Here is a 24,040-nt window from a genome sequence, read left to right as displayed (position 1 = left end):
TGAAAACAGTATGGCCGCCTAAGCACTTCACTGCGTAGCCCCCCAGTGATGTGCACCTCTCTGGGCAGGGGTCCATGTTGCACTCTTTGAGCTTCGGCGTGGGTTTGGTGTTTTCAGGGTAGCTGTTACAGTGGTGCTCGGGCAGCGTCTGGTTGGAGCGGATGTCTGTGCACTCTGCAGAGTTCAGCTGATAACCTGAAGCAGGAAACCAACCGTCTTTAGACAAACTTGATGAAATGACTCTAAAACCATTTTAAAATCATTATTCAAGCATGATGATGGTCACCTCACCTCCTCCACATGTGACCGAGCAGGGGAAGAAGTCAGTCTCTCTCCACTGGTATCGAATCGGTTTGTAGAACAGAAACTGGACAACGGTGTCCTTGGAGCCTCCATACTTCATCTGCACAACACAACGGTAGGTAACAGAAGAGGGCGGATGAGAAGGTCACACAGCAGGGAAGGCAAGCAGAGGAAAGTAGAACAAAGTCAGCCTCTGCATGTTAGAGGATCCCACTCAGGAGATGATAACAGGGACCTCTGCTGATTTTACCAAAGCCAGTCTAGGCTGTAATTCAGTGTTTGCAAACAGGCCAACGTTAGCACAAAGAATTTAATTACACGTGTATTCCTTTAAAATGAATGGAGAAATATATAAGTACATCATTACTATAGATGGGAATAAAATCCTGAGACTTTTAAGACAGAAATGACAAAGAAGCTTTTAATCCTGCTGAAGTTCACTTCAGTAAGTGAAGGCGTTCATCCTCACAGTGCTTTCTAACACTGGCTTTGGTAAGATGTGCACTTTCCATCCTTTTTTAATCTAAAAGGCGTTTGAGTCATTCATCACAGACTTTGCAGCTCTGGATAAGATTTAGCTTTGTGCGCTGAAAGCATCCTCTACACACCGGCCTTTCAGACAGATGGTAATGTGTCATATTTGTCACCAAAGTAATTGCAATTACAGAGCGTAACTGATAGCATACCCATTGTGGCTGGGCACCAATGGGCAAAAGCAGTGGAAACAAAAGAGTGGAAGACAAGACTGAATACATTTCTGACTGAGCCGAATTAATAAAACAACACAACACTTTAATCTGCACAATTCTGCCCTCCAGCCTGCATGAAATAACCATAATCTGCTGCTTGTGCCCACATCAGGGGGCAGCTGTAGCATAATTTTCAGCAGACAAATTGAGTTGGATTTGTTTCCAGAAGGTGAGTCTTACTGAAACGCTTCTCTTCTGTCCACCTGAGTAATCGGGTCCAGGGAGGCAGTGCATACTGGGAGTCAGAGCTCTGAGTCCAGCAATAACTGGACACAGATCAGAAACACACACATCAGAAAAAGAGCGTTGGTATCGAGGCTGATAGCGACAATATTACTGACTTGCTGCCAGAATATAATAGAGAACACTTTTGTTTTAAGTGCTAAGCTTATCTGATGGGAATGAGATGCAGAAACTGCTCCTGGTCCATTAAAGTGCCATTTATTTCCTGAATGGTAACGACAACAGCTCCATGTTAAAGGCTAAGAGTTTTCCTGCTCTGTGTCACTCAGCCCAAAGCCCATTAATTTCTACAGAATACATTAAAAAGTCATTTCTAAAGGAATATATATACTGTGAGCTCAGTGTGATATGAAGCTCATATTTAACTATCAGAAGAACCAAACCAGGTGAAACAGGCTGAACACTCATCTTAACTGGAGGCAGACCCAAAATCTTTTGGAAAGGAGCAAATTTTAGTAGCAGGTTCTGGCCGATCACACTTGGTTGCCTGGATTTGCCGAAGAGCACTCCAGAAACCATCATACTGGTTGATGATGATTTAGCCTTTTCAGTTTAACTACATTTGGAAACGCTGACTTGCAGACTTTAACCACGGTGAAAGACACCAGTCAAGCAACAAAGCTGTTTTTTTCTTTTCTACAAGCACTGCTGGAGCTTTAACGTCTTCAGGGCCACGCAGGCTTTTCAATGGATGTGTTGAGGAGAAGAGCATGTGTGTTACTCCAAAATGCTTTTATCTTGTTCAGACAGCTGACTGTCGATGCCCCACTAAGTGCTTGTCTTTGTTATAAGTGCAAAATAAAGGAAGGCTGCGATGCAGGTAGTACAAACAGGAAAATGTATCTCTGCTTAGGTCCCTTTGACAGAAATACTAATAGTGCCACTGGCAACGCGCTCCCAGTCTCATTAAAGCGACGCCTCTGTTGCTAAATATTCTGCAATAGACTGATTTATTTATGTCTGAGCTCTTGTATCTGTGATAAAATATGTACGTAAGAAGCTAAAAATCTTCAGGGTGTTTAGCTATGAAGACAGGCCTGTCCTCATTCCTTTGCTTCACCTTGATAATGTAATCAGCACTGAGTGAGCCGTGTGTCCTGAGTGTCTGCCGGTCGTTCCCCCTCTGAAAGTCCAGAGAGGTGTTTCCTATCACATAGGAGCCTGTAGACAGCAGACTGGTCTCCTCCTTCCTCCCCTGAAGAGAGACGGCTTCAATAACTGACAGAGAGACAGAGCAAGGGGGAGCGTTATTAAAGCACGCACACATGCAGTATTAACTTCACACTTTAAAAATGCAAATGTGTGAAATCTGATGAGCAAACCTGAGGAGGCTGGGTGTGAAATGTGCTGTTTGTTTCCACCAAAGGAAAAAAGTTCTAATACAGAAACATGGAAGGCCGTCTAACTAGAAATCTGGGGTGCTGTGGGATTCACCTCTATAACTCCAAAAGTAGAGAGCACAATTTTTTGGGAAGCGATACAATCACAGAAATTATGGCAAACCAGATAACACAATTCAGAAGAAACAACCAAATCCGTAGAGTAAAAAAAAAAAAAACAACACCCACACAGATATCAGAATACCGAGACAGGCCAAAGCTTTGGCTTCAACTTCAGGATTTTATAAGAGTACTGCACTGGGAATTGGTGATTTCACAGGAGCATTAAGTTCAAGGTACTGTGAATGATGTGTGTGGTTACATTTCCACATTATAGACAGCTATGCGTTAGTAGCTACTTTAAGGTCCAGTATCAGGTCATGTGATCTGTCAAATGAAAAGAGAAATTAGGTAAAATATGCATTTTAAGGTTTTATTGTGAAGAGCGTTGCTTTGGTTCTGGCTTTGAACCTTTGGGCCGTTGGCCACAGGTGCTTTACAAATGCTATTCCATTCCAATGAGTAAAAATCAACAGTAATAGAAATGAATGGGTACCCTGTCCAGTCATATTAAGCTACAAGACTGTCTCTAAAAGGTGCATTACAGTACATTAGGGGATGCTGCATCAGTGGCAACGCTGTGGTACCCCTAAAGGTAAAATACTTAAATTACTCAGATCGTGCTGTAGCCTCTCCACAGCTACGTTCTTCAGCTCCTGCTGTGGGATTTTTAGACTTTCAAAGGGCATTAAGGAGGAAATAATTCCACAAGCATTTCTTTGGGTCTGTCCCAGGCGGATGCATCCAAAAAAAAAAACCTCAGAAGAGACTCATGTCCAAACCCCAGCGGTGCTTTAATTTAACGGGCAGGAAAAGCAGTTCTGCTACTTCTGAATGTTTGAACTCCACTCGCTGGGAATGAAATTCATTTTTTCACTTTGTTTCTGTGGCTTCTACTTTTGGTTGCTATCCAAAGCTCATTAAACATCCCCTTCAAACTCTCTTCACTAAAAGTGTCTGCTCAGTCTTACCCTTACTTCTGAACCTGAGACTCACTGTTGGAATATGATGCTGTCGCGTTTGAAGGTCTCTGTGCAGGAGATCACAAATCTGTGAAACTAATAGCAGTTAGTGTCTTGGTGTGTGCTGCCCTACATCTTGCTTGGATCTGACCCCGAATATGTCCCAATTATCCCAAACCACACACGGGCCAGGTTTGATAAAGATGTGGCACATTCAACAAAGGGTAAACTGAGTGAAAGCAAAAGTGCTCCAAACTACTGTAGATGCAGCCAATCTTGTTGGGTTTTTCTTCAAACATATCTGAGCCATATTAGGGACATTTTTGCTTTATTTGGTTCATTGCTGGTTGACCTGTGGCACTGCTATGGGCTTTCTTGTCACTCAAATCTGGCAACCAAGAAAGGACCCCCCCCAAATGCCATCTTTCCACATGATACTTGAGCTCGATAAATGGGTCCTGGTGATCATGGCACGTTTGTTATCTGGGAATGAAAGTACTGTATAAAAAGAAATGTAATCCTAAAGCAACATATGGGACCAACCAGACACACATTCATTAAGGATCGGCCCACAAATGACTTAACCTGAATCAGTCAGCACAACTGTACCACAACCTGGCACACACTGAGTGTAGCTGCATGGCTTTTCTGTAAACAGGCCGGTCAGGAGGATCCATCTTTCAGTGCCCTCCTATAGCTGACTGTGCATCATTAATCACTATGATGGAAAACTGCCAGTGCCTTAAAAAAACTAACCAATTTGCAGGTCTAGAAGACTTGAGCAACTTCACTCTACCTGAAATTGTACAGTGAGTGGTGTGAGGGTAGCTGACTTCCTGGCTGTTAAGACTAAATTACACAGTCCACCTGTATTTGCCTGCTGGCGTTTGTTGCCCCAGTGCTTGCCTCTTGGAACAAAATACTAAAATCTACTGGCAGATATATGAGCCAGTAATCTTTTCCTGAGTGTTTTCAGAAAGTGTGTTTGTGTTTGGAAGTACACTCTAGTTTTTATGTACTCCCAATAGCTTCTAGTAAGCTTAGAAAGCAACTCTCCATCCGCTGCCAGGACACTGATGAGTTCCATAGCTTCTTGCTTTGCTGGAAAACCATTACCCGTGCCTCTGGCTTTGGGCTGTGCATCATTCTGGCCTGTGCTGTCAGAATGAAACGGTTTGAACTCAATGAAGCACAAGTCTGAATTAAAAGAGGAACGAAGAACAGATCATTTTGCGGTTTTCTGTAAGACTTTGATCTCAGAAAACAAATGGGGGACTTGGTGTACTGCAGTAACTCTGTAACCCCCGATGGCTGTGAGGTTATAGTGACTATAGGTTACAGTGAAGTTATCTGTGATAAATCAAAAAAGCACATGCTGTCAGTCTAAGACAAACCATCAGCCATTTCTGACGTGGCAATCATATTTAACATGCAGCAGGTTAATGGTGCGCTGTCTGGGGTCGGGGCTGGCCTTCGTTTTGGCTTTAACAGTTTTCCTGTTTGGTGTCCAAACAGCTGAAACTTTGATAAAAATACATGGACAGTAATATTAACCCAAAACAGATATTTTGTGCATTTAATAATTTTAATAATCTTAATAATCAAAATTAAGATTAATAATCTTTAATAATCTCATTCAGTAGTCCGTATAATGACAGTAAAGGCATTCTTTTCTATTCCAATGCAGACGTGTTTGGTCTGGGAGTTCTGATGTGTCTTCATGGCGTGAAGCAGCGGCTCTGTAGCTCTCCTGGGTAGGGGATACCCTCAGACCTCCTCCTCGTTTTTGTTCCCTTGTTTGGTTCAAACCATTTTTCTGCCGGGGTTCTGATGGGGTTCAAACTCTCGGTCATAGGATGACTTCCACCACCTTCCACCCTTCAAACTTCCAGGGAGGCGCCCGACGTCCTCTTTCTCATCACGTCTTGGACCAGTGAAATCATTTGATGTGAGTTTGTAAAAAGCATTTTGCCCTTTGGTTCATTTTCTTTTCAAGGAAATCCGTCACTACAAACCACACGAGAAGTTGTGTTTAAAGGTGTTGGTAGACCTTCGGTGCTACACGGGCGCTTCCAGACTCATGTCTAAATGTTGTAGATTTTATATCATCTTAAAATATGATTTCTTAAAATATCTAACCATGTGTGTGTGTCTGTGTGTAAAAAAACCCCTCATATCTAAAGCACGACACACACAGACTGTGATCTTATGCTTTACAGAGCAGGTATACGATACTTGATGTGCTCAGACTAAAGTGGACTCACCGATCATATCGGGGCCTTTGGCGTTGAGTCTGAGAAAGCGACTTCCCATCGGGACCTCCAGCACCGACTTCAGAGCTGCAGGTGGGAAAAAAGATCGTTTTAAGTGACAACACAGCACGCTAAACAGAGAGGTGGACACTCAGAGAGTCACATCCAAAACATTTTGTCTTCATAAATTAATCATGTGAACCAGAGAACCTGCAATGTTTGCCTTTCTTTTCATGTTCTGGATTTCATTTCACCATAAAAACAACCCCACCTCACTCGCAGCCAGAGGTGGCCCCAGTACAGACTTCTTAAGCAGAAGTTCAGATACTTGTGTTAAAAAATACTCTCGTAAAAACTGAAGTACTGATTCCACTTCTTTACTCAAGTAAATTAGGAAAGTAAAAGTAACTCTTTGGAGGAAATTTCTATTTTTGAGCAAAGCTAACTGAACCTTGTGCTATATTAATATATTACATGAATAGAATAGAAACATTATTCCAATTTAAATTCTAATATTAATGCACTCAGCTTGAATCTGTTATGTAGGACGCATGCAGTGAAAGAATAAAAAAAGCTCTCTTTTCTGTTGTCTACATTGTAGAGGGAGACTGTGCCCCCCACACCTGAAAACAGTGAGTACACTCAGGGGTTACGGTGGGATCCGGCAGGTGGGGGAACCCTAAGATCGGTTGTAGTGGCGCAGTGTGGGGAAATTAATCACAACTTTCTATTGTGAGCTCCAGCAGATGTTCTTTGTGTACTGCAAGGCGAGCGCCTACCCACTGCCACGAATATTATACTGACTTTATACTCGACTGTATGCAGCTGCAATCTAAGCAACATCAGCTTAAATTCAATCTCATCTCTGCTACACTTGCTGTAACCTCAGCCATGTGCAACATAGAGCTTTACTGCACATTCACCAAAGTACAGCAAGCTAACCTGTTCATCCTGCACTAAACTGCAGTACTTTCATGCAACCTTTGAACAACACAGTTAGTATACCTCAGTTTGTTTTACATCATAGACAGATCCAACATTTCAAAACGAGGACATCACATGTAAGCCTTAAACTTCCAGTTTCACTGAGCAGTCCTTACCTTTAACTCCTCTCCTGCCTTTGTCACATTTTTCTCCGTCTCTGAGTGAAGATATCTCTCACTCACCTCTCCTCATGGGAAATACAGCAGCTGGACGTTCAACTCGCAGACACACTGTGTGACAAACTGCACACAGTGTGTGTGTTTGCTGATATATGTTGAGCTGAAAGAAACGTTGCATTTGAAATGACCTGCCACGACACCTTACTCCATTTATGCTCGCTCCTCTTCTGTAGTGCTAACTAAATGCTGAAGTACCACAACCACAGCTTATGGACATGTGCACTCGCTCTGACCCGCTTTAACCCCTGAGTATAGAGCTATAAATGATACATAAATTACATTGTTTTGCCTCTCATCTCTTGTGATGGAGGATACACCAATAACATTGGCTTTTATATGTTATTGTTCCCTCCATTTAGGCTCAAATCTTTTTGATATGAGCGCACTGATGTGAAAAAACTCCCTTCAAATATCTGAAACCTGAAGTAATGAGTCTGTTTTGAAAATGTAAGCAGTACAAAATACAAATATTTGTGTTAAAATGTATAAAGTAAAAGTATAAAGTTGTCAGAAAAATAAATACTCAAACTACAGACAAACTAAGTACAGTAGTACTTCATTACTTCCCACCTCTGCTCGCAACTTATTACATACTGACACTCAATCAGCACCTATTGGTTCACACTGGATCCCCTTCAGCATCTTTTTTCAGGATCACCAGCTGTCCCTCATCACTGGAAATATGAGATGTGATCAAAGGCTGCAGTGCATCAGGTGAAGAGTGAGACCAGGAGCTCGCTCGCTGTTTTTCACCAACATTCATGCAGGAGTGTTGGAAATGTTTGGTGAATTCATCCTCCAGGGTGAGACTGTCAGTGCAGAGCTGTCCTGAAACAACCTGAACCAGTCAGAGGAACCAGCATGAGCTGCTGCACCACTGTGTGCCGGCACAGAGCTCCTTAAAAATGCAGGAGTGTTTCAATCGTAATGAAACCATCTTCACTCACCTCTTCACCAGATATGCCTCCCTGTGACAGAAAATGTGCCCCGGGCAGGATTCAAATTCATTAAGGACTTACCCCTCGTGTTATAATGTAAATGTAAAGGGAAAGAGTTTTTTATATAACGAGTTGGGTCGAATGTGCTGAAAAAAAGAACTAAAAAACAGCGAAATGTTATCCTATTTGTCCAGAAACGTGAACATACTGAACATGCTGGCACTGGGTGCTTTGAGCTTTTTCCACTTCTGGCAGACACAAGCAACACAATGGATTTCAAATTTACTTAAATCTCATCAAACAAACATTATACCATTCATACAAATTACACACAAGATTTATTGACTGTACTTGTTGAATGTGGTGCTGCTGTAAAAGAATTATTTCTTCCTTTATTTGAAGTGTGTTCATTTATAAAAGGTGACAGAGCCGCCTTAACTGTATGCATTCCTCTTCAGGGAAGTCTGATATTCCTCGCAATGCTTCAGTTTCCTTCTGCCACAGCTGACAATTTAGCAGGTGTCAAGTGAGAGATCCATTTCTGCCAATTTATTACGACCTTGTTCAAATTTCAGTTTAATGAAGAGAACAAACTAAAAGAAAATGGGTTAGAGCCTTTCACTGGAGAAACTCTGAACAGGAAAAACTGACAGTCACAGCATCCATCCATCCATCCATCCATCCATCCATCCATCCATCCGTCTGTCCGTCCTTCCATCCGTCTGTCCGTCCATCCATCCATCCGTCTGTCCATCCATCCATCCATCCGTCTGTCCGTCCATCCATCCAGCCGTCTGTCCATCCATCCGTCTGTCCGTCCATCCATCCGTCCGTCCGTCCATCCGTCCGTCCGTCCGTCCGTCCGTCCGTCCGTCCGTCCGCCCGTCCATCCATCCGTCTGTCCGTCCATCCGTCCATCCATCCGTCTGTCCGTCCATCCGTCCATCCATCCGTCTGTCCGTCCATCCATCCGTCCGTCCGTCCGTCCGTCCATCCATCCGTCCGTCCGTCCGTCCGTCCGTCCGTCCGTCCATCCATCTGTCTGTCCGTCCATCCGTCCATCCATCCGTCTGTCCGTCCATCCATCCATCCGTCTGTCCGTCCTTCCATCCATCCGTCCGTCCATCCATCCATCCATCCATCCGTCTGTCCGTCCATCCATCCATCCATCCATCCATCCATCCATCCATCCATCCATCCGTCCGTCCATCCATCCATCCACCTGAGAGTCATTTCATTACTGCATGCAGCTGTCATTAATGGTGTCAGTTATGTTTCCTTAAGTTCATTAAAAGTGAAATGAGACTGAGCACTTTGGGGGTTTTCATTCGACTCACTTCATCACAGTTTGTGGTCAAGTTAAAAACCTTTGCAAACATACAAGGAAAAAGTGTTGGAGGTCTGAAATATCTCCAAACTGCTGATCCTTCCTAGCTTCCTCCATCCTGTGTTACCGGTGCAGTGCTGCTGAAAACACTGACTATAACACACTGAATTCTACAGATGATTGGCCCCACTGTCACTGATCCCTGATATAGTTTTCAGTCAGGATCCACACATTGAACAGCTGCATCCTTAGTAAAAAGTGAACTGGACACACAGAAAAATAGTTCCTTTCATTCACTGTGATTATGCCTGTAGTAGTCCTTTTTTTACGGGTTTTTTTCCCACTCATTCACTCTAAAAGAAAAAAAAGAGGTATGATCTAAAACTAAGGATTTGTATAATTGCTAAACTGTGTCATCCACTGTAGACTCCGTCCCAGCAGAAAAACACGTTTCACCACAAAAACATACAACTTTGATCTATTAAAGCATCCTTAACGGCAGCACCAAGACCACAGGTGCTGCCAGCGATGCAAACACTTAAGCTAAACAGCAGATGCTGGATTTCAGAGCAGGACACGATGGTGAAGAGACGGTAAGTGGACAAGATCTGAAGGAGCTGTCTGTATCCCATCAGGCTGGAGAGGCAGCAGCATGTAACGTTCATTATTATTCTAATAAAGTGGGGTAAGTGTGCCCGACTTGAGTTATCTCTCATCTGTTACCGTCTAATAAAGACCTAACATCTTCAGTAGAGCTAGCTCTGAGCCTGAATCTCAGCACAAAGTTTATTTAAGAAAGAAAACCTTCAATTCTGTGTGGAAATCTGTTGATTTAAAGGTTCACTCGTGCTCATTATAGTGCTCATGAATCTGGTGGTATGTGAGTGTTATCAACACAAAATATGGTAACATTAGCAGCAGCCAAAGGTGCTCCTCGTCCTGTAAAACAGCCTCCATCTGCTGGTGCAGCTGCCGGAGATCTCATTATTTCACAGTTAAGGATGTGACCCAGGCATTTTTGCTTTTGGGGCAGCAAGTATTATATGCTGCTGCTGGTGATGGTGTATTTACACCTTTTCAACATCTTGCCCTGGATTTTAATCAGTGTGGATGTTAGCTTGTTAAACTGCCCCAAGGTGAAAATTAAAGTCCATTAATGGAGCTTATTTAGCAGCATTAATTGGCAAATTGCAGCTCTCAGGTGTTATTACATATATCATCTGGATGAAGGAGAAATACTCTCCTTCACCGTGCTCCCTGCTTGTGGTTGAAGGCCTCTCGCTGACGTGAGGAGACCACCACACTGCAGGCGCTGTTATCCCTAAATCTGCCTGCTTTACAGTTGCACAGAAGCAGCGATCACCTCTGCAGATCTAAATAACATCCACATGTGTGCTGTTAAATGTCAGGGAGCCCGGCTAACTAGTCAATCATGAGCCTCTCCGGTGTGCGCTGTGAGGTCACAGCATGCAGAAACAGCACAGAGCTGAACTATTGAAAGTATTTACTGCTGTGAAGGATTTTCCTGCCAAGAAATACTTTCTGACTTTTCATTGTAGAGGTGTTTCTGCCTCCACGAGTAAATGAGGAGGTGCAGGAACGAGGTGAGACCTTCACAGACAAATGGAGTCTTAATTCCATTTTCTACATTTTTTGAAAGTTAGTTTCTCCTCCAGCAACACAGAGAGCTGAGCTTAGACAATTACCATGCTGTGGCTGTGAGCCGCTGGGCTTTGCCCCCAAACATCATTATACTTGGAGAGCTGCATCTGCAGCGCCTTAAATTTATAGAAGCTATGAAATAAATTCAGCCATTTGCAGCTTTTCCCCTTGAACTCTAAAATGGAGATTACATGTAAAACCAAGTTGTTTAATTTTTTTTTTAAGCAACCTTCAAAATAAATTAAGGAAATGAAACGTAGATAAACAGCTCATTTCACACGAGGCTGCCGGATCCGTAAACCGAGGCTTTGGGGAATACTGCTGCAAATTCATATTCCAAATGCAATGACTGATAAATAGCGGGGTCCTGAATAATGGATGAGAAGGAACAAAGGTGATACTCTGTGTCTGTAAATAAACTCTCACTAAGGTAGGCCTAAATGTGCGTGATTGGTTAACTTTATCAGCTCTCCTCTTTTGGGACATTAAAGCTGAGGGCACGGAGAGAAAACACGGAGACGGAAACTTAAAACCTGGATGGAAAACATACAAATGAGTCTGACAGGTAGACTCCTTTGAGCCAGGAAACTTTGACTCTTGTGTAAGACAGCTTTACAGGTTCCCCACTGGCCTGGGATAAAATAAGGGCTGGTCACACGTCACAGTGCCAAGCCAATCTCAGGAACAGAGAGTACGTACTCTCACAGATCACCAATGGTACACACTAAGAAATAGAGGGACAGGAATGGACCTAAAAAGGTACAAAGGCTTTGTCGCTCCAGCTGTACCTTATCAGGTACATAATTTGTACCTTTTTAATGGGTACAGTTTTGTACCTGTATATAAAGGTACATATTTGTCACTACAGGTACAGAAATGTTCTTTTAAAGGTACAGACAATAAGGTACAAAATTATTCCGAGGTTCAGAGGTACAATGTTGTACTCCACTAGGGTACAGCTGGAGCGACAAAGCCTTTGTACCTTTTTAGGTCCATTCTTGTCCCTCTATTTCTTAGTGTGTATGAACAAAAACATGCTACGGCCCCTTAAAAGGAGTGATAGAATCACTAATAGACAGTTTTTATTTATTGTTGGTTTTTAGCCACACTGGCTGACTGGATGAGTCTGCAGCTGTACTGACAATTATGGTACCCGCAGCATGTTCTTACTATAAACCTTATATAAAAGACAGGTGTAGCCACCAAACTCCATATTCATCTAGGACAGTGGTTCTGACACTCGTTAGTCCTCGGCCTCCTTCCTTCCGCTCAGCGTACAGTGTCAGGGTGCTTGATTTGGGGTGAAACCCTCCATGCATGGTAAGGACCCTCTTCATGGTTCCCATCCCAAGGTACTTGTAGCTGTCTTCAATGGTGCCTTCTGGTAGTGCGATCCCCTCAGTTCTGACTGCCTTCCCTCTCTTGGTTACCATCTGACTACACTTCTCCAGTCTGAATGACATTCCTATGTCAATGACAGGTATCTGTGTGTGTGATGATTGCATACAGTCTGTGGATGCAGACCAAGCAAGCTAGCATTACCTGATAGCTTACCACTCCACCCTCTGAAATATGGCCACCTCTGGCTCCAAAAAAAAATGGCCAAAACAGTCATCTTTTATATACAGTCTTTGTTTTCCAAAAACAGAAAAGCCTGAGTCACTCAGGGAAAGGTTAGAGGCGGTCTTTGAAGGGACCTCAGTTAAGTAATCGAAGCCGAGATGTGTTTTGCAGTCTGATGTGTTCTTACTGATGGAAATCGACTAATGTCAGGTCATGTGGAAAATTCAGAATCAGAGACTGAAAGGGAGAAGTAAAACAAACCATCCAAAATAACAGGCTACTCTGACTAAATTCAAACTGACATACTGAGTCAGTCTGAATTTGGTGTTTCAAACTGGACCTGTTTGACAGCAAATTCCCAGCTGCTCTGTGTTTCCAGGCGGCCTCAAGTGTCGGTAAAATGTCTTGTTGCTGGGATTGAAATGCTGCTAAGCGTTCTGGCTGTACTCACTAACAGGCCGTAGCGTATATTAAATGGATTTGTTAGCCAGTCACCAACAAAGGATAAAGGCCTCTCACTGCCTGCCCATTCGTTCTGCGCCCTTGCGTACTCCTCTGTGTGGCTGCATCGGCCCGCCTTCATCTTAACTGCAGCGCACTGAGCTCGGCACCGAGTGTCTGAATGAACCAAAGTCCACACAGGACGAAAGCTTATCGTCTGTCAAGCACTTAATGTTGTTGTCTGGATCACTCTTTTGTTTATATCTCTGTCTTTGCTTTGGCATTCATACTGGGTCAGTTTCCATTAGGCCCACCCAGTCACACACCCAAAGCCCGTCACTGATTGGATTTAATTCAACTTCAGGAGGGTGGGCTTAGTGGCTGCGAAACACTAACACATCATTTCTTGAGAATTATTTCAAAATGCTGGACCGAAGTCTTTTCCAGATCTCTAAGCAACACTGAGATTTGGTCAAATCTGGTAAAAACCTTTCAGAAAAATGAAAAGATGTCTCCTCAAACCAGAACTTTCTTAAGTTGAAGCAACACAACAAGAAGGGTTGTTCAGATATGCTCACCAACACACAGTGAGCGCAAACGTGATTTACATGCACACATATGAAGGCCATAAACATGTTCTTTGCCATGATGATCTGTGCACCTGGAGTGCCATTTCACAAACAAATAAAATGTCAATCAAATGTAACAGTAAACGGGCTGGTTCTTATACAGTGCTTCATTTTTCTAAGTGCCTTCTAACATTCACGCTCCAATGAACACATCAGAGCAACTTGGGGTTCAGTATCTTGCCAAAGGATACTCTGGCATGCAGACTGGAGCGGGGGGGATTGAACCACCAGCCTTCCGGTTAATAGGTGACCTGCCCTACCTCCTGAGCGACAGCCAGCCCTTATATAAGCTTAACAAAACACAGTGTTTGCATTTCAAGACAACAGCTAGGTGTACAACCCCAGTTCCAAAAAAGTTGGCACGCAGTGTGCAATGTAATTAAAAACAGAATTCAATGATCTGCAAACCTCATAATCCCACATTTTATCCACAACAGACTGCAGAAAACATATCAAATGTTTAAACTGACACATTTTACTATTTGATGAAAAATATGAGCTCAGTTTGAATTTAATGGCAGCAACACATCTCCAAAAAAGTTGGGAGAGGGCACCAAAAGTCTGGAATAGTAAGTGGTACTAACAAGAAACTGCTGGAAGAACATTTTGCAGCTAATCGGATTAACTGGCAACATGTCAGTAACACGACTGGGTAGAGAGCACCGCCCAGCGAGGCAAAATACACAGTTTAATAATTATGTGACCTTGACTTTTGACCTTGACCTCCAGTTGTCTTGATATGGAGGATAGTCATGCAATCAAAATCCTTCCAACTATTTCTTAGATATGAAGTGGACATGAACAAAACAACAAAGATTAACCATATGACCATGACCTTTTACCTTGACCCTAGTGACCTCATGTACAATCCCAACCTTGCTGTGGTCATAAGCTATCTACTCACAAAGTTTGGTAGCTGTAGGCCAAATGTCTCTGGAGTTATTGAGCAGACACGTCACTGGACGCCGCCCACCAGCCTGCCTGCCTGCCTGCCTGCCTGCCTGCCTGCCTGCCTGCCTGCCTGCCATGGGTAATCACATAACATGGCCCGTCTTTTGACAGGTGTATAAAAATTTGTGGAATAATGTTCCTCAACATAAAATTATGAAGACTTTAGGTAACGGTAATAATATCATCAGAAGACTCAGAGAATCTGGAGAAATCTCTGTGTGCAGGGACGAGGCTGGAAACCATGATCTGCAGGCCCTCAGGCAGCACTGCAGTAAAAACAGGCCTGATTCTGTCCTGGAAATCACTGCATGGGCTCAGGAACACTAACAGAGATGAGTGAGCACAGCTCAGCGAGCCATCCACACATGCAGGTTAAAGAAGAAGAAGCAGCCACATGTGAACAGGATCCAGAATCAGCGCCGTCCTCTCTGAGCCAAAGCTCTTTAAAATGGACCGAGGCAAAGTGGAAACTGTTCTGAGGTCAGAGGATCCAAACATGGACTAAAGAGCAGAGGGACCGTCCGGCTGCTCTCAGCTCAGTCCAAAGCCTGCATCTCTGAGGGTGCATCAGAGGAACGGGCAGCTGGCACATCTGGAAAGGCTCCATCAGTGCTGAAAGGTGTATCCAGGTTTCAGAATCCTAGAATCCTCTATCAGACAGAACGGGACAACATTCCTCTCCCAAAGTCCAGCAGCTGTGTCCTCAGTTCCAGATGTTTATGGACTGATGTTAAAGCAGAGGGGATGCTGCACAGCTGGAAAACACAGCCCTGTAACAGCTTTAGAGACGTGATGCTGCCATCAAACTCAACATGAGCTCAGATTTATATTAAAATGGTTCATTTTGTCACCTTAAACATTTGATATGTTGGGAATAAAATATGGGTTCATGAGATTTGTAAATTAGTGCATTCTGTTTTCATTTTGGCTTTTTACATCTTATGTAGCATCCCGCCTTTTTTGGAATTGGGGTTGTAGATGTCTAATAAACATTTACATCTGAACCAAATCTTTTAGGTTTCTAATTAATGAAAAACTGCACAGTGGGTATGAGCCCGAGTGAATGAAGTAAGAATACTTCACCCCAGCTGTTCTGGGGTGAAGGCTCACGGGTTCAAACACAGCATCAAGAATCACTGAACAGGCTCACTGGATGGCAGCACTTTACCTTCAGGATGGATAAAAAACATTTTCTGGTTTCTGAAAATTTGGCTTTTTGTCACGTAGCTAAAAAACGTTGCTGGTGTCCCAGTGGATGTGAAGAGGTCGAGGAAACCAGTTAAAGGCTGTCATGGGGGGAAAGCATGATGCTTCAGACGAGGTCTCTGTAAGCCTTCAACCACGTTCCACCATCGTCTCACAGCAGAAACGTTCAAGGGTTCGGCAGCGTGATTGTTGCTGAGTGTCCGTCCTCTCGGCTCCCTCACAGTAACAAGCAGGAAGTAATATGTGATCACCTCCTTCTTTTATCAGAGCCAACAGTATTTTCCTTGGACTGGTTTCTTCATATATCTTCAGGCTTTCTGAGGGTCTGTGCACAGTCCTGTGTACATCTGCAGCCTGCAACACTCTCGAGGACTTTGGACAAGGAAGACGAATCTCACATGAGGACGCAGACCTTAAGTGCAACAGACAGGCAAACCTGATGCTGCTGACCTGAGTTCAGAGACTCTTTCCACTGCATTGGGCCCTGACGGTCACATTCGTACAGAGGCAGCCTTCTACTGCCCATTAGGGGAAATACGCTACTGGCTACAGGCTTGGACTGCGTCACACGAGTTTTTTGTGGGGCTCTGTGCTTTACAACAATACTCTGTGCAGACACACAGCTCTTTACTGCATGTCTGACTAGATTTATTTTCTTGTTTATTTTTTCCACTGATTTAACTCATAAATTTGGCAGAAGTGAGTTTGGTAGAGGCCAAAGTCTCTAAAAAATAATCCTTCAAGCCTCCTACCCCCGCTCAGCCTCACGGCCTTAATTAGGAAATGAAGAAAGGCCTCATGAAAGCCTGATGCACCTGTGCAAGAATAAAGAGAGCAGACCTCGAGCTACAGATTTGATTCTTTTTTTCTTCCAATAATCAGGAACAAATGCTTGAAAATGATCAGAAGAAGTATCAGTTTAATCAGCGTTATTAAACAATAATCAGCTCTAATCCGTTATTTTCTGTCATCAAAGGTGGAATTGAAGTAATTACATTTACATTCAGCTTATTTTTGGTTGCAATGATTATAGTTGTTATCTAAACAGGAAATAAAGGGAAATAAAAAATAAAACTCCTCTGCACACTCGATGGACGAACAAAAAAAACATTCTTAAGAGACGCTGAGCTGTTCCTGTCCTCACTTCTGAGGCTGTGATTGGGAATTTGGTTCAGCGTCGGGCTCTTGATGACTGTGTCTTTCTTTTATTTACAGTTTTTGGCCTTCTTTAAAAAAAAAAAAGAATTAAATCTCCAAACATTTTGTCCCAAAACAAATTCTAAACTTTTTCCTAAATGTCCAGATTTTCAGACTCCATGATCAGGTCAGGATGAGACTCGTCTCTAGGTTTTATGTTTCTCAAACAAGCCCATTTCAGCTTTATTCCACTGTTCCTGAAGTCTTATGTTTCTATAAAAATCCACCTCAGCAGAGCTGACACACCCCGCCGATCTCCAACTACATTCCACACATTAAAAGCCACAGAAATATTTACACGGTCACTGGCTGTGAGTTTTAATACCAGCCATATTCATTTCCACTCTCCGAGGCGTGCCAAAGCTACTTCATTTGAAAAATTTGATATACATACACAATCCAGAGCCAATAACTCTGGTATGTGTATATGTTTTCTGCCAATGTCGACTTCATTAAGCTGCTAAAACTTGGGAAAATGCTGAGATGCCCTGGAAACATCTGAGTTGTATTTTCACATTTGCGGGATTGTAAAGTTGTTATTTGTTCTGCTGGCAGCTCAGGCCGAGTTCGCTCAGACGGAGCAGGAAGGAGGAATATCTGGCAAACACATCTCTGTTCAGTGTGCACGAGCATGTGCAGCTTTGTATTTGCTTTAACGTCAGGTTCCTCTCAAAGCAAACTGCTGACAGGTGGACATTAAGTATTTATGTATTTATTGGTTAGTTGGCTGGTTTGTTTGTTTAGCAATATTCCAGATATCCACAGTTGGCAATGAATACCGATGCACTCGTCAGTAATTTTCCATCTAATCTCTCCTGACAGACTCGACGATCGATGCTGTTCTGTTGTTTTAAGATGGAAATTGATTAAAACTCATTTCCAAACGCACACTTTCTGCTATGCTCTTCCTGTTGTGCACCATTGGGGGGGTTTTTTTGTTGTTGTTGTTGTTGCTCTTTTGGATTTGAAGAAGCAAATTTTATGAAAATGTGAAAGAAAAACAATCACTGATGCATGTTTAATAGTTGGTAGAGTGGTGAAACCAGATGCCATTTTAATAGTGCAGCCCTGATAAATAAAGGCCAGAGGCGAGGAGAAGAGGCCAAAGCCAAGATGGCTCAACTGAGCGAGCGCTGACCAGTCAAGTCAAGCCAGGTGAGACCCATAATGCATTTCCCACTGAGTCTGACTGGGAGGAGGCCTGGGCACAGATACAGTACAGGCCACATTTTATCTACATTTTTGCAAAGAGCAGGGAGACATTAGGCCTGAGCTGAAGGTTTATTCTTTAAAATGACCCAAAAAGCTCAGACTGAGCCATTTGCAGGAGGCTGGAAGGTGACAGACTTAATAACACTCAGAGCGGAGAAAGATGTGCAAAGGATATTTCAGACTTAAAGGGCTGAGGATTAGCTTGCAGAATGTGAAGCTTAGAGCTGGAATGAGACAGGAGTTTGCGAGGCCCTCTGATACCTACGTTGTTCAGGGGTCAGGTGGGGCAGGGCCTGTCCTCGCACCAGGCGGCATGTGGAGCCGTCGCCGCCGCAGACGCCACAGTTATCCTCCCTGGCACCGCTGGCCAGCTGCCGATCACAGCCTACCTCCTGCACACACATCAAACACAAAGACAGAGGGGGGGGCTGAAACAAAGACAGCTGCACATGCAGCCACAGTAAGGCCATCCAAGCCAATGACAATTTACAAATTTATCATATAAAGATACGACACAAAGAGTCCCTACGTCAGCTTCCAACTATAGACAGTTTTATAGCAGAGGCTGCAGAGACTCATGTTGGCGTTGTTCTTAAAGTCGTTAAATGAACATTTGGTCATTTTTTTCACACGCTACAATCTTTTTATAGCCAATGTTGGGCTGAAATTCAAAAGAATTAAAAAATATCGGATCACAGACACTCTGATGTCCTCTGGACAGTCACAGTAAGGTATTATTATTATTATTATTATTATTATTAGCAATAATCACTAGGACACAAAAACATCACTGAATTTTTTTCCAACAATTAAGAATGATGTATTAAGATCAGGGATTTTACCCCCATTTTGGGGATCGTGGGGGTCCTATAGAGAATCAAGTTTTAAACTACATTTCTATTCAAAGCATTATTATTACTATTGAAGGAAATGAGTTTCATGAAGTTCATGGTATATGTGTCCTCTTACCTCATGTACACTTATTTCCCTGAGAAATTTGTCTTACACAGGAAGATAAACATAACTGATTAAAAATACAGAAGCTTATAATGTTCTGTGTCATCATGAAATTTGTGTTCTGACTGTACAGTGAGCCACACTGATGGAGGCTACACAATGATAGAAATGGAGACTTCGAGGCCACCCTGTTGTTGAAATTCTCTGTTTTCCACATTCTGTTTTGTATAATGATGTAACCAAGACTGATAAGCTGTGACTGTATGAAACTGTAAGCTGAATTAGAACGTGTTGGCACTTCATGTCATACGCATGGCATGCAGTCTTAACCTGGATTAATCTGTGAACTGTTTGAAATGGCTTTATTAAATTTAATAATTGGACTCCTTATTCTGATGTTTTGTGTCATTCCTGTTCGATAAACGAACACGCAGAAACCTAAAGGCTCAAGCAGCACACACTCATGTCGTGAGAACCTCGAAAAAAGTTACTGAACAGTTTTTCTGAAATTAACCAGCAATTCAGGAATCTCTGGCAACCACTCATTAACCGGTCGGAGAATACACAGTTTTCCGTTGCAAGCTGGTGTTGGCGGATGGTTGCTGACCAGCCTCTGAGAGGCCGACTGAGACCTAAGCAGTTCAGCCAGCTTTAACTAAAATTAGGTCAATTTTATCTAACAAAGACTTTCTGGGGAAAAAAACGGATTGAGTGAAAAATCTGTGGTCAAATTCCTGGCTTAGTAAAGGAGTTCATTAAGATCCCAGCACAACACAACAACAACACAAAAATTAACACTGGTATACTAGTTACAAGCCAGCTAACTGCTAAGAGGGTATCAAACGATTACATTAGCAGGAAGCTAACATTAGGTAACTAACTATAAGCTTGATTCAAAAGGAAAGTAGCTTGAAAAAAAGCCAGTTTTCTCTAACGAAGTCTGTTTGCTAAAAAGGGGAAAACTACAGCTGACATCAGCAGTGCTGAGTTCACGGGACTGGTTGTTTCTGGAATCACCGTCTTCTTCAGGCTAATTAGCTCAGGCTAGCATGCCTGGACAAACTGTAAATGTAGCAAGGTCCGCTCATTCATCCAAACTTCAGGGGCTGATCCGGCAACTGAGCTGGCCGATTCAACGTCGTTTATCAGCTAACGGTTTTGAACAAACCCCAGTCATAGTCACTGTTAGCTGGCTCACTGTAGCTTACTTTGTAATGTTATTATTATTATTTAGTTGTAGCCCAAGACGTCCTGGTATGTGGTTTTACATCTGACTCTATTGATGGTTTTGGTTCATGCTGTATTCCCTGAGTCCCTGTGTATTCCCGCCTCCCTGGGGTCTGCTTTAGTCTCTGTCTCTAATCTGTATTAGTCGAGTCTGTTGGGGTTTCCCTGTTCTGTAGGCTCTCTTCCTGGTTTATTTTGGTATTGATTATAAGATGGTGAGTTTGCTTTTGGGTTCCTGTCTCATCTGCGTTTTCCCCACATCTTCTCATGTTCCCCTGTCTAGTCTTTCTTTTCTCCCATTCAGTTGTGCCTTCCTGTTTTATTGTGGTAACTGCTGTTTTCTGTGTCTTGCGCTGTTTACTTCCCCCATCTCGTTATGTCTATAGCCTCCAGCTGTGCTCCCCCTTGTTTCCTCTCCCCTCATTAGTCGCTGGGTATTCGTTGTCTGAGTCTCCCCTTGTCCCTTGTTGGATCCTCCCTCAATGCTGTGTGCTCTCCTGCTCTGTTTCCCGTAGTTCCTGCTTTCCCTCCCAGTTGTATCCTTCCTCACTCGGTGGTTTCCCCTTGTTTCCTAGTCTTTATGTTCCTGCCTCTAGCACTGCCTTTAGTTTGCATTAAAGCTCCTGAGTCCTGCATTTTGGGTCTGCTACCTGTCTGCAAACAGCGTTCCATGATGGTTTTGAGATTCACTCCTTTGCTGTCACACAGATTTGAGACAGAACCAGAAAGCTTCTGGTAAAAAAATGTTGACCCTCGCCTGAAGATTTTGTGTTCATATGGACATATGGAATTATTTCCAAATATAAAAGTCAGTTGCTAGGGAACAGTCACATTTTGATGAGGCTTCAACCTTTACTGAGATGAGTTTGTACTGTGTGGTGGAAGGTGATCTGAATGAGTTGTCATCTGGCCTGTAATTTTGTTTCCACGGCATGAACAAAAATAAAAATCCTGTATAATCAGGCTCATCTCAGTATTCCTTTGTGGGTCACAGGGACCTTGTGTGTTGGCTCTGTCGTTTGAAATAACAGGACAAACGGAGTGTGACCCCAGGACGAGTGTGCAGGAAATGTTTCCAAAGCCCCCTGAGATGCACTTGTTTCGAAAGCTGCAGGATGTTTAAATGAGACTTTCCCTGATTTATGGGAAGGTTTTTTAAAAACAGTGTTGCTTTAAAAAATGAATAATGAACCATTTAGAAGACAGGATTGTAAAATGACTCACAGCAAACTATAAATGCTTATCTTTTACAACAGCATGCAAAAAGGCCCAGGTGGTCAAAACTATCCAACACACACCTGAAAAGCTTTTCTCACCTGACGCCTGGCAGCACTGCTGAAGAGAACCCCTGACTTTTTATCCTGGAATAGAGACACATTTGGGCTGAACCTGACATGCATTTGGCTCTACTTTAAGTCATAAAGGGGGCTCGACATAAATGTCCTAATACCAGACATCAGGTTCATGTGAGGTGGACTGAGTCGCAGCAGCCACACTCACCATGAGTCAGAACCAAAATGTGAGCCAAACACTCACCGTCTTACTTCACTCTTAGTTCCATATGAAGTGTTGGAGGACTTGATGGAACTTAATGTTGCTACATATAATCTACTGCCTGAGAAAACCAACATTCAGACATTAAACAGTCTTTAATCTTGTTAGAATAAAGTTGGCATTGCCCAATAAATTCACAGTCAGCAGCTGTGAGTCATGTGATCTGCCTCCTCCGAGCTCGAGCAGTGCGCTCTCATACCCGGCGTGACAGACTGGTGTTGGTACCTTGTTGTAACAGATGCATAACCATAAGGCAGGCGACTGCGGCTTGCGTCCCATGTATATGTTTTATCATTTTTACTGTTCTAATGTTGTTTTAATATGTTATTGAATTTCTACTTCTTTTATGGAATTAACTTATGGATTTTATATTTTTCATATCTTATGATTGTTTTTTATTTGTTAACCGTCCTTTTGGTTATAATTAAATGTAATGAATTATGTATATGCGGCCTCTGTGGGAGCTTATGCTTTGTGCGGCATTGTGTTTAAACCTAGAATTAAATGTGCCCTATGAAACTGCTTCCTTGCTAAATTTAAATAAAATAAAAATGAGAATTTGGGCAGCACGGTGGCGCGGTGGTTAGCACTGCTGCCTCACAGCTACAATGACATCTAGAAGGTCTGGGTTTGATTCCGCCGTGGCCCGGGTCTTTGTGTGGAGTTTGCATGTTTGCATGTACTTTCTTCTTTCTTCTTCTTGTAAATTATACATGCAATAGTATAGGTGTGTACACCTATACTATTGCATGTATAATTTACATATGTATATGTTTTATAATTGTAAGACTTGGGCAAACTGGCTTGACCACAGATAATTGTTACCAATGCATATGTAATTGTTACCAGTGCATAGAAAAATGTTACCAGTACATAGATAATTGTTACAAATGCACGCATAAATGTTACCAATACATAGATAATTGTTACTAATGCATAGATAATTGTTAGCAATGCATTGACATTTGTTACAGTACATAGTTACCAATGCACAGATAAATGTTACCACTGCACAAATTATTGTTACCAGTGCATAAACAAATGTTGCTAGTGCACTAGCATGTTAAAAAAAAGTTTCATTACAAATGTATGTGAGCTTCCCCTCCGTCCCCCCCGGTTCCTACGCCTATGTTTTGGGGCATCTCTGTGTTGGATTTTACCAGCAGCAGCAGACACGCAGGCAGGAAGCGGGCCTGCCATTATGGGGCATACGGATGAAGTCGTACTATTATGTGAATTTTATCAGTTCCCAGGGAAATGTCTGACACACAAAAAGGTGTGCGCGACTTAATGCATACAAACAGTCAAATGCAGAGATCCTGTAAGCTGAGGATCAGGAGGTGACAGGAAGACAAAGTGACAGACAATAATGCGCTGCAGCTCCCGCTCCTTTACTCACTGGGATTGTACTTGTTTTCTGGTCTCCTTGTACACAGCCTGCGTGGTGTATTAGTAATCTACATACACTACATGCGACAGAGGAGAGGCTGGCCTCATTCCGTCACTGACAAACTTCCTGCATCGGAGCCACAGCGCCGCTTCCTGCTCCACATCTCCATCACTGTTCATACCCACCATGCCCGGTGGCCCCTCGGCACGCGGGGTCCAGCAGCAGCTGCTGTTAGAGCACCCATCCATCATCCATCTCCCATGACTGCCTGCATACCTGTGTGTGTGAGCGTGTCGGGCCTCATTATTATTTTCAGTTTAATGATGTACCTGAAGCAGTCTGAGTAAATACTGCGTCTTCAAACTGTCTCCTGCATCGTGGCAGGTGGAGTTTTTGGCCAAACAACCTTAAAAGTGGAGAAGAGGAGAACTTTTCCGCCTGGAGGGAACAAGCTCCATTTGTGGGGATTTCTGTGGCTACCTGGATCCTGGCCAAACAGATTCCCAATAGGGACATTTCCTAACACTGACGCTATGTCCATACTAATATTGATAAATCTGAAAAGACTTTTTCTGTACCTGCTGTCTCAGCCTTCCACCTACACCGTGGAGACACAGATTTATAAAGTTTGCTGCTATTAGTAGGCTAAAAATATATGATATATAGAAGTCATAT

At 43.0% G+C, this 24,040-nt stretch overlaps 1 protein-coding gene across 1 annotated transcript in view; it reads right to left on the bottom strand.

The window, feature by feature from the left end:
- The window catches only part of adamtsl3 (ADAMTS-like 3), a 242,284-nt gene that overhangs the window by 73,551 nt on the left and 144,693 nt on the right, over positions 1 to 24,040 (bottom strand). Inside the window, exons 7-11 of the mRNA XM_030724142.1 lie at positions 18,503 to 18,629; positions 5,961 to 6,035; positions 2,356 to 2,513; positions 292 to 403; positions 57 to 195 (exon numbers count right to left, since the gene is read on the bottom strand). Of these exons, the coding sequence (XP_030580002.1) occupies positions 57 to 195; positions 292 to 403; positions 2,356 to 2,513; positions 5,961 to 6,035; positions 18,503 to 18,629 (611 nt within the window). The remainder of the gene's footprint in view (positions 1 to 56; positions 196 to 291; positions 404 to 2,355; positions 2,514 to 5,960; positions 6,036 to 18,502; positions 18,630 to 24,040) is intronic.

This window comes from Archocentrus centrarchus, unplaced genomic scaffold (assembly GCF_007364275.1).
Source record: "Archocentrus centrarchus isolate MPI-CPG fArcCen1 unplaced genomic scaffold, fArcCen1 scaffold_32_ctg1, whole genome shotgun sequence".
In the NCBI taxonomy this organism is placed as follows: domain Eukaryota; kingdom Metazoa; phylum Chordata; class Actinopteri; order Cichliformes; family Cichlidae; genus Archocentrus; species Archocentrus centrarchus.
This window is presented reverse-complemented; position numbering and strand designations above follow the sequence as displayed.